Source organism: Coturnix japonica, chromosome 24, assembly GCF_001577835.2.
Source record: "Coturnix japonica isolate 7356 chromosome 24, Coturnix japonica 2.1, whole genome shotgun sequence".
Classification (NCBI taxonomy): Eukaryota; Metazoa; Chordata; class Aves; order Galliformes; family Phasianidae; genus Coturnix; species Coturnix japonica.
In genome coordinates, this window is record NC_029539.1 from 1025913 (window position 1) to 1037813 (window position 11901).

The 11901-nt window shown below is 43.1% G+C and overlaps 1 protein-coding gene across 1 annotated transcript in view; it reads right to left on the minus strand.

Moving 5' to 3' along the window:
* Positions 1-1221: 1221 nt before the first annotated feature.
* LOC107324097 (rho GTPase-activating protein 32-like) overlaps positions 1222-11901 on the minus strand; it is a 64792-nt gene continuing 54112 nt past the window's right edge. The window contains exons 3-6 of the mRNA XM_032449063.1: positions 10683-10774; positions 9633-9674; positions 9180-9264; positions 1222-4818 (exon numbers count right to left, since the gene is read on the minus strand). Of these exons, the coding sequence (XP_032304954.1) occupies positions 4630-4818; positions 9180-9264; positions 9633-9674; positions 10683-10774 (408 nt within the window). The 3' untranslated portion in view covers positions 1222-4629. The remainder of the gene's footprint in view (positions 4819-9179; positions 9265-9632; positions 9675-10682; positions 10775-11901) is intronic.

Below are 11901 nucleotides of genomic sequence, written 5' to 3' on the forward strand. Positions count from 1 at the left end.
TGTTGTTTGGGTCTGTGTTGATTAACACATGTAAATGAAGGCATCTGGTGTTACCTCTCTGTTTCCATTTCACACCCTATTAAAGTCTGATTTCACAATTAATTGAAACCAAAATGAGATTACTCAGAAATTAATCCTCTCTGGCAGCCTGTGTTGTGGTTTAGTCATCACCTGGGGAGGCACAGATCCTCTCCTGGCAGTATCTAGAATTAAACATTTTGGGCATCACAAAGTGATACCAAAACTGGTGCTGGAAAGGATGGACTTGTAAGCAGACCCCTCTTGTTAAACACTCATTGAAGAATACAAGTGATGAAGGCACATTTCTCCTAAACCACATCTATTCAGCAGCAGGTCCAAAGAACAGCCAGGCCAGGATATGCCAAGAGAAAACACATCCTCAGGCCATCCTATGATTCTATGATGAGTAAACTATCCCTGTTTCTCCTGTCCTTCCCCACTCACAACCCTTACCCCATTCTGACACCACCAAACAACTGTGAAAATGAGGTTTGGGACAACTGACACTCCAAGTTCATTGCAGCCAAGGACAACAGCTGTCCTGAATTTCCAGAGCTGGAGAAGCCTGCAGCCCTGCGCACACTAGATGGCATTGCACTGCAAATTATAGCAGAGTTCAGGCAGTGATTTGGAGAACATGAGGAAATTATCCTCTCCATTCAGCCACAAATGGAAGGCTGGGACAACTCGGGGTATATTTACAGTACTGGGACAATGGGGATGGCTCTGCCAGAAGGGCTGGCTTGGGGAGAAACAAAGAGCCTCTTAAATTAAAGGAGCTGCCTATTTATTTATTTGTTTAGAAGAAAAGTGACTTTACCCCCAAAACAAAGTGCCCTTTCTTTCCCTGCAGAGTGAGGCCCCTTGCTGTGGTCACTGCCACCTCCCCTAGAACACAGAGGTGCCCTTCCAGCCACCCCAAGCAGCCACTGCACGGGCCAGGATTTGGACTGCTTTACAGTTTCCATCATTTCTAAACAGGCTCACTTAATTCACTGCCAACACACGTTAAGTGTAGAAACCAACTGGACCCTGTAGTACGTTGTTATTTCAGCTTATTGAGAAAAGCCTTCATTTACAGTATAAAAAAATAATAATGAAAGGAAGTAAATCCAGTTATTACAGTTATTACAGCTACATGAGACACACACACTTTTTCTCTTCCTGCACGTGGCATTTCATATAACTGCTGACTCTCCAGGAAAGTCCATTAAAATCACAGTTAGTTACGACTGCCCCTCCTGCTCTGAGCTCCAGAGTCCATTAAGTTCTGTGGGAGGTCAGTGACAGTTTTACTCAGTCCCCTTCTCCATTTGCTGGAAACAAGCACGTTATTCCTCTGAGTGAGCTGAGAATTGATACAGCCCTCTCACTGCAGGCTATTAGGCTCCTGCTCACTCGCTTTTTCTGTTTCCTCCCTCACTGAATCAATATTAACATTTTCCACCATTGATAAGAACCAAAGACACCAGAAAGAACACCTCATACACTTGAAATGTCCTCGGGAGTTCCAGGGGAAGAGGAAGAACCACAAAGAACAGTCCCCAAACCACCACTGTGATGGGAGGGAGAGCACTGTGCCTTCAGAGCTCAGTTTACTTCATCTCATCATCAATCCTTCCTCACCATCACAGCTCCTAAAGTTTCCTTCACCTTGCTCAGAGCACAGATAGGTTTATCCTGTGATTTCTCACCTCCAAGCCATCCAAACAGAGGCAATCTCACTGTTTATAACACAGAGACCAAATCAGGAGCTGTGCTGTGTAATATCCCTTATTTCACATCCATACAGCAGCAGCAATCAAAGAATAAGGAAGCCCCATTTGCACAAGCACATTCTCCCACTGCAGTCCTGGCCATTAAAAGCCTTATGCAAGAAGATGAATAAACATAGCAGGGTTCAGTGGGGAATAAGCCACCATCAGAACTGCACTAAAAGCGTCAGAAACAGACTGCAGGCAGAAGCCAACAGGTTTTGCACATCACATGCAAACAAACCACATCTTTCCGAGCCACAACCTGCAGGACCAGGCTTGAGACAGAAAAGCAGTGGGGAGGGGGAAATTGGTGTTACTACAACCACATCTGAGAACTCCTTCCCCAGGAAAAACATCCTTTATTATCTGGCCGAATCCCAACTCCTCCTGCTGACAAAAGGAGCAGCAAATGAAGGAAAATAATCTCCCTTTCGATGGCAGGAGGAAGTGATAAAAGCCGAGGGGAAGCTTAACTTTATTTCCTCCCATGACCCCAGAAGTGGGAAAGATCAACAGCTACTCATCTTAATGAACGAGGCTGTGTGAAACTCAGTGCATTTGGCATTTACTGTGCTTACATCCCCCGGTTTTACATAAAGCTCAGTCTGGAAACACTGACTTAAACACACTTAATCTAAGCAGAAAGTGCAGTACATTGTCCACACCTAAAGGATTCTGAAAGGGAAAATAAACCAGTCCATTTGATACACAGAATTACAACTGTAACAATTCCTTGTTACAAATGGAAATCTTCCCTCTCTGCCCGGCTTGAAACCATAACAGAAAATGGAAACATTACTTCCTGGGCTGCCTGAAGGAGAGCTGATGAAAAGCACAAATTCTTCACCTTTATGACTTTAGGTAGATATGGGAAGCCTATCTATTTGCATTTGCTTGCTTTTGAATCAAAACACCCTACACAAACTGACAGAGAAAATGACCTCACTGAAGGTTTTCATTCAATTAAAGAAGTTTAACAACCTCTGACAGCACCACTGTAATTCCTGTTATAGTCAAGCTCAGAGCTTCACTTCTCAGCTATTCCTAAGCAACCAAAGAGATGACAGATGGATTGAGAATATTTAAGTACACAACAAACTCAGGAGAAAGGGCAGAGAGAAAGCAAGAAAAGGAACACCTATTTTAACACAATTCAAATGTCAGTAATTGTTTCATCTGTATCTGACACTGCACCCAAGCCAAAGCAGACAGGAGGTACATCACACAAAAATGGTACACAGGCTGACCCTGAAAAACAGCCTCACAAAAAGCACTTACTGAAATCACTGAGGTCAGAGCCAAAGCAAGAACTTAACAGTTCAAGCACTGTTTCAGCCCAGCACTGCTTGACCTGACTTTTGATGAGATCACAACCAAAGGTGGCAAAGTTTGGGATGTAATTAGGTAAATTCCTAATTAGCAGCCTTCAAAAAATCAGCTGCAATTACAAGCTACTATCATTTCTTGGTCTCTCTGGGCCTGAATAGTAATTAAGGGTAATTAATCTTAAAAATATCTCACTTCTCATTGAGAGCTCCCAGCAGCACAGCAGGCAATGGAGGACGAAGCACCATAAGGTAGGAGAGGGATGTAGCTTCATCTTGTTAAAAAAGAATGGAACAATATGAGACTTGCTTTTAATTTCAGGTTTACTCTTAAGAGGTTTCTATTTAACTCACTTATGCAACCTTCCCTTTCTCTAAGGAAGAAGAAATCAAGTTGACAAAATTCCCAGCTCTAAAAAGATCTTCTGCTTAGTTTAAGCTCCACTGAGTTTAAAGTAGCCAGAAAATGATGGATAAAGGGAGGCTTACCAGAGTTTGAAGAACTGCAGAGCTATGCAAGGAGGGAAATAAAGCAGCAGAGCTTGGGGTGTATCCAAAGTGCACATCACAGCTCTAGTGTTACTGCTGAAATGTGTTAATAATTCAAAATGCCTGCACCAGGCTAAGAGCTCCCTACTTCAATAGGAGTTTCCAACCCCTATTTAAGTCTTATTGAGCTGGAAAATAAACATTAAGACACTGAAACAAACCTTGAGCCACAAGAGAAGACTCTAATGGAAGGAGACTCTCAATCTGATGCTTCTCAAGTCTTACACTAAATAACCACGAGTTTCCCCCACCCCAGCAGGCAGCACCATGACCTGGTACCACTCACTCCATTCTTCCATGCAAACCCTTTTCAACACAAGGCTCCATCTCCCAATAGCTTCCCTGCTTGACCCAACACTGCTATGCCTGTAATTACTGCAGGACTCCCTACAGACAATTCCTAAATAATTTAACCAGCTTTTAAAAGTAAAATCCTGGACTCACAGTTAAGGTAACACAAGCTCTTTCTGTTTCTTTTTTCTCAACTACTTCAAGGGAGTGAATGGGAACTTGGTCCAAAATCACTTTAAAGACCAAATGTTTCAACATGTCCCATTTGCAATAAACACTCAAGCACCATGAAAAGCACTTACACAGCTGCCCTGGATTTCAAGGTAACTCATTTCATTGGTAGCCAAACACAGATTGGCAATACCAGATCAGATCACCTACACAAGAAGTGAAGTTTTCTAGAAGGCAATTTGTTTTATAACCATATTTATAAGCTTCATCATTCTTCCAATAGACCAGGATTAACTTTCAGGCAGGTTCATGGATCTTGAAGGTACATAAAGCATGCAGCACTATTTATTTTTATTTCCAAGTTGCTATAATGCCAGGTTTGCTGGTATCTAATAAGAAACACTATTTCCTCTGAATTATTACTGACATAATTCTGAGTGCAGCAATGCCAAAGGCTCACTGTGCAGTGAGAGGTGTTAGCACTGACTGCAACCCACAAATCAATCTCCAGTCAGTCACCCAGAAGAGCACCCAATGGGACTCTGAGCAGATGGATGTGGATCTAAGCAAGCTCCCCATAAAAGCTCCTTATGGGAAACAAAATATTTGAGAAGAACAAATTTCAGGTGGCTGCAGGAGGTCTCACACCTTAAAAATACATCCCAGAGCAAGTCATCTGGCTTTGACTGAAGGTTCTTTAATTCCTATGGTAGATGGATGGAAAGAAGAAAAAACACTTATTAGAATCAAAGTTTGCTGTGGTACTTTAAATAGAGAGTTTGAGTGGGTCTACAACAGCAGCACTCCATTTTATTATCATTATATCCTGCTTTACCAGGAGAAGAGCAACCTGAACGTGCACATTTGGCTGTCTCAATAGCCAGAAACAAGCAGTTAGAGGAAATGAGTAATTAATATCCTCAGAATCCTCAATGGAGACCAGAGAGCTTTTCAGTCTGGGAGCCCAGGAGGGAACAGAACCTTCACTGCTGCAGACACCAGGCAAGGGATAAAATAACACAACTATCAACGTCTACAAACATGTTTAAATGCCTTCTAGACATCCTAATAGTATGCGTGGGTGAGAATGTGTGCCTGTGTGTGTGTGCTTACCCTCCTAAAATGAAATGCCTGTCTGAAGCCAGACCCCTGGGAAGGTTTAGGTTCACAGGAAATCTTCTGCACAAATCTGTCTCTGTCGCAAGTAAAACAAACAGAAAACTTGAGTCTCAGCTTACAGGCCTGGAAGCATCCTCTGTGGTGCACACACTGCTTTGAAACGCTGTCACTTTAACAGCAAATATTGCTGCACATTGTCTGTAAGTGCTATTAGTTCAAAGCCTTTTCCCCTGCCCTGACCTCTGAAAGGCTGGTGAAATAGAAATTACTCCTCTGGAGCACATGGATTCTTCTTAAATGTTAATATACTTTAATTATACATATAATACATCTCTCTGTATTTTCCAGGTCATTAAACCTCGGGGAAGAAAAATTTTCCAACACAACTCTGTTCCAGTTCCTAATTAAAGCAATTTTTACACCTTCCTGTGACACGCTGCTAAGGACGATTTATGATGGTGGCAAACAGCAGGAGGGCAATGCCAGAGTTAACAGCTGGGCTTATTGCAGTCACTTCTAAGATGTACTCATGTCATCAAGCAGCCGCTATGCACCAATAAAGACTGAGAACCCACAAGTCTACTATCTTTTCAGTGTTAAATGCAACCCTGCAAAAATACCCAAAGGCCTAAAGGAAAAAACAAGAACAGACCACAAACAGCCTGTTCAGCTGAATTAACAGGGAGAATCTCATTTGCACTAGTGGAGATGACATGTGAATCCCACCCATCAATGATGGGTCACCAGCAAGGCAGGTGATGACCATAAAGCAAGAAGTAATGTGCTGAAACCACATGGAGCAGAGAGATGGGAGGCCTTGCTCCATAGGAGTACACAGCTAAAACTGAGCACCACATAGTATACAATACAGGTACTCATGTCATAACCAGAGATATTTGTGAATATGAAGCCAAATCCAGCAAAATTACCTCCCATAGCACCAGTACACAGCAAAACCCAGGGCAGGTTTTGTGGTTTTTACTACACATTTCCATCTTTTAAATAGGAATGAGATGAGTGGGGGAATTGCCATTTAATGTTTCATTTTCTAAAATAAATATTTTTTTCCTCTGCAAATGAGTGGAATAAATGAAGACATTACAGCCTGCAGCTGCTCATGACTGCCAAGATGCTGAAAATTATCGTGCCCACAGAAGTGCTGAGGGAATGAACAATCCCTCCCACTCCAAAGGCAGCGAGCAGGCTTCGTTTAACAGCAGGGATGGAAGATGAGAGCTGTGCTGCCTGGCTCCTAAACACAGGTCAGGAGGTAATCCCATGTTCCTGTTGTTGTAGCTGACCCATGCATGGACTGCTCTGTGCTGAAATACCTTAAACCACCCCAGGCAGCTCCAGCACAAGGCAGCTGGGCAGGCTTTCCCATTTTTGGGTTCTTTGCAACCCATCACAGGAGGAAAAAGCAATGCATAGAGACCTTTGCAGGTATCCTTCCTTTCATTGGAATCTATTATTAAATCAAAGCAAAAAAGACAAATCAGCCAGAAGATGACAACCCACTCAAATGGCTTTGTTGATAACCAGCACAAGCAGAACTGAACTGCTCTTTGCAATACCCCTCACTCTAAAGACACCACAGGAAAATGCAATTGCAGACACAACCACAGGGATCACTGAGAAGCAGCAGTTTGCTGTGGCTGGAAGGGCTGCAGGCAGCAAACCACCCTGCTGAGCTGCAGCAGCATTCCTGGCAGCTGATGCCTCAGGCGGAAATGATCCTGGTTCAAATACTTCCTTTATCACTGATAACACACTCCTACCACTTGCAATGCCAGGGCTTAACAGATAAGGAGGAGAGGATCTTCCAGGCACCTTAATCCAGTCTTGTTCTGACAGGGCTTTATTTTTAGAAGGCAGCTACTCATAAACACAACCACATCAAGACGGTGCTGTCTGAGGGGCAAGCTTATGCTAAAGGCAAGATAGCTGCAGCAACAGGAATGTGCATGGCAGCACTATCTCTGCCATAGCAATGTACTATCTCTGCCATAGCAATGTGCTCTTCAGTGAGCAAACAGTATCATCTGGAAAGTGCAGAGTTCATCATGTCTCCATATTCCATTACTAGAACTTCAAGTGAAGATAACCTCTGTTTTATCCAAGCACAATGTCTTTACTTCTGGCAGGAAGATACTAACAGAACGCCTTATCACTATTTCTCCTGACCACATTAATGGCACAGACATGGATTTGAAGGGTGGACAAGGAACTGGCTGAATGGCTCCATGCCCAGAGCATTGTGCCCATAGGAGCCTAACAAGGTTCAAGAAGGCCAAGTGTTGCACTTTGTGTTGATAGGGGCTATGGCAGTGAGTCCAGAGGAGGATGTCTCTGAAGAAAAGCATCCCCAAATGTATCTTTATGTTAGCACAGTGCTAGGATGAGAACAAATCTGTCTTTATACATCTCAGAGAGTTAATTTAAAACCATCTCATGAGGTGAAATGCCAAGATATTAATACCAATTGCAGCATGAGACCATATTACAAGTGACATAAATGTTACAAAACAATCTGAAGTTCGGCCAGGCTGTTAATAGACAGCATTACACAATTACTGGCACAGCCAGATAATACTGCATTTCTACTATGCACATTTTTAACAGCAAATAGATTCTGAAAGGAGTCTACACCCACTACCCCCTCAGATGCAACTTGGTAACTCGCTATTAGGTGCCAAGCTGTCAGTTACAAATCAGTGCAGCCTACAAAGGAGCTACCGACGAAAGCCACTCGATTAAAATGTATGAGTCCCATACAAACCTATTTTTAAGCCTGTAAACTAATACTGCTGTTGTATTAATGGCTTTCATTTATTCTGCCTTTCTCCTATGAAGGCAATACTGTAATGCCTTATTTGTTCATTTCTCAGGAGCAAAGCTCTGCTCTTCAGATATTTTTATCTGTATTATAGAGTTATTACACTGCAGGAATCTTGCTTAGAAATAGGCAGGTAGGGCCTGATTTGTTGTCTTTGAGCACATCTGGCCTCAGGTACACAAACAGCTGTGTGTATTTGGCTGAGCAAGGCTTTGGTTCTGCATAGATAGCTGTGATGGTTTTCCAGAGGCAGCTGAGCACCTCTGGATGCTGTTATCACCGTGCCCCCCTCTGCTGCTGCCCATACAGACACACAGCAAACAGAGCAGGGCCCAATAGGGCTGAGCAAACAGGAGGAATTTTAGAGATGGAAAAAAAAGAAGGGATGTATAACTCTGTTATAACTGTCTGCAAAGCCGCCAAAGTACATGAGCATGCAAGGCTGTAAATAATTCACTATATTAGAGAAAACGTTTCACTAATTAAAAGGTCATAATCTCTTTTTGGCCACAAAGTTGGTGGATGCTGGATGCATTCCTGCTTCTGAAAACACAGAACACTGTGTGCCCTATTTATGAGAAAATAGCAGCGACTTTCGCTTCTCGACCCCGCAAGGAACTGCTCAATGAAAAATGCATCTGCCCATATTTCTGATGGATGGACCACAAAGGAATAAAGCCCGCACACAGCTCAAACTGAGTAGCAGCTCCCTGTATTCTGATGACACAGCTGCTGCAGTGCACAACACAGAGCTGAGAAAGCACAATGAGAACGGGTAAATTGGAATTAGGATATTATATTTACATAAACACATGCACGCAGTTGTTTAAAGATGCACACACGAGCTAAAAATATGCATGCACTTATTATGGACGGCTCAATAATGAATGATGCAGACTTAGAAGTGTGACATCAGCCTCAGAGGGGTAACCACATGGCTGGGGACAGATTCTGGCCCAGAACACAGAAGCAATTCCAAACAAAGAGACCAGATTGCTTTAACTTCCTATTGCTAAACGTCACACCATGAACCAAAGAAACCCCACTAGAGCTGCCCCTGCCAGGTCAGCTGGTAACAAAACACACACAGAAAAGAGATCTGAAACTCACCTGTATGTTGCCAAAGTCCACGTTTTCATAATGGAAATGTGCACATTCAGCCATCTTCGGGAAATGACCCTTTGTAAAGGATAACCTGAAGCACACCAAAAGCACATCATAAGATGCAAATCACTGAAAGCAAGCTCAGCACCAAAGCTGCGTTATACAATCCAATTACTCATACAAAATAAGAGCTTCCTCACCCTAAAGCCAAGGGAACAGAGGGGTCTGTTGATGTGATGCACCAAAACAGCGGAGAAAGGAATTGAGTGAAAGAGGAAAAACCAAATTGCAAAATGGCTTTTATCATTGCATCCTAAAAAACAGTGTGGCATTCCATCAACACCAAGGCCCACATCTTTAAGGAACAGTGCAGGGACAAGCAGCTCCACCTTAACAAATGCATTTTTGCAGTGCAAAGAAGCAGCCTTACACGAGACACGTAGGAAAGTAGAACGTTACCTGTGAAAGGCATCACAGCCCATCAGTCCCGGGTTGATGTATCTGAGGGTGCAGAACAAACGCTATTTATCCTCTGCTTTTTTAAAATTCAAAAGTGAGGCATAATTATTCCCAAGTGACTCCAGCTACAGCAATGGCTTACGGGGAGATCCTCCGGCTCTGCAGCATGCTCTGCTTCTGCTGAAGCTATTATAGACTCCTATAGATAACTGTGGTGGTGAGCCAATGAGATTGTCATTATCTAGCTCTCTCTTCCCACGGGAATATAAGTGGGAAGTGAGATACAGCATCTGGCTGCTCAGCACTAGAACAAAGAGCCATTTCCCTCACAGCATCAGAGCACTACGGAGAGGTAATCTGAATGCACAGAGCAATCAATACTGGGGAGCTCTGGTCCTCAAGTCAGCATCCTTAGCAAAGACAAGTCAAGTAATATTGATCGCTTTTGAGCCTCTTTACAGGTTAGGGGGTTTGAAACCTCAGCTACAAACATAATAAGTGGGTTTACATCATCTGGGAGAGAATGAGAGAGAGAGCAAAGGAGGCTCATAGAGAAATGAAAGGGAATCAGAAGGAAACCATGAATACTGCCAAAAAGAAATTGTGCAAAACCCATTCAGGGAAGAGGCACAAAGAATGTGAAAAAAGGGAAAGAACAAAATATCAAATAAATATATAGGCCGCCCTAACATGTATATACACATAAACGCACACATATGTCTGTATGTGTACATATATACACATATATATACTTTAATGGATCAATTTCAGAGAGAAACCACAGAAGTTTAGGAATACAGTAACAGCAAGTTGAAAGTCTCCAACAGGCTTTGCCTTCATGGCAAGAAGCAGGCAAGGGACCTAAGGAAACCTCTGATCCCCACTTCCACGCTATGTACATTAGAACACTGTTTTGCAAGGATTTGAGTTGCCCTTAGTGAAGGCATTAAGGAAATCTGTCACTGACTGCCCTGGTTGTATTCCAACACAAGAGGATATCACAACTGGGAGCCCAGCAAAGGTAGGGAAATAAAAGAAGAGCATTCTTACTTTTTCACATTCTTCACTTTCATACTTGCTGTGCTGCCGCAGGTCCGGAGCGGTAACTCCCCTGTGATGTCCGGGATATCTGCACCACGTGCCTGCAAAACAAGCAAAGGAAAGTGAGGAACTTAAAATGGGATTGCATGCTGTGGATTGCTGCTCACAAAGCATGAGCTCAAATCAATGGTGGTAAAAGCTGCACTTCTGCCTTTTAAGGGAAACTGAACCTAAGGTGATGACTTAACATGTGATTACCTCTTCCTAAACAGCTCTGTAGAGCCTTACTAATAACTCTGAGATCAGATATTTTGCTCATCGCTTCTTGTTTCTAAATAGAGATTTTCAGATGTAGAGTCCAACAAACAACACCCAACTCCATGTTCAGACAGCTGAGCAGCACTCAGGCACAGGCCCTAGATGGTTCCTGCAACAGAAATATTGCAGGAAGAAAAATAAACATTTCTTTTTCTTCTCCAGAATCTGGGAGACATTGAAAACAGTGAAACAAATCTGACAGAACCACGTGGGCCCCCAGGCAGCCTGCAGTGGGCAGAGCCTTCCTGCTGACTCAGAGCAGCGTAGGCAAAACTCACACCTCCAGGAGATGTAAATGGCAGCATCTCTGCTCCAGGTTCTGCCATCCCCTCCTTCCCAGCTGAGCTCAACCTTGCTGGTTGCCTTCCCATTTCCAGCAGCATGCCCAGCTGACATGGACTACAATGAAATGCGATGCACCCACTAACTCTGGGGGCTTTTCCTATTAGATTTGAGCTCTATGGGCTGTGCAGCTGACCATAATCTGTCCAAAGGCTCAGAGCTGAGGAAAATGGGCAGAATGGTGATCCTGTGTAAGCCAACAGCTTTGGTAGAAGGCACAAACAGCAGAAATAGAAAGGTGATTAGATAATGAAGAAAGAAATCTACTGCTATTTTATAAACCCTGTTCCTCCAAACTGAAATGCAATTACTTTCCATTTAAACCACAGGAAGCCAGCTACAGAATATCACACTTCATTCACCATTAATTTTACCTGCTTTGATCCCAAACCTGGCATGCAGGACATCACCCCATATCACCTCCCTCTCAAAACACTCCACAATGAGATTTGTTATCTTCTATTCTTTGTGTCACAGCAATTTCATTCTAAAAACCATTTGGAAACAGTTTATTTACACCTGAGAATTAGCTGGCTAACATCACAGGTTGGCTTCTCACTCCTTTCTC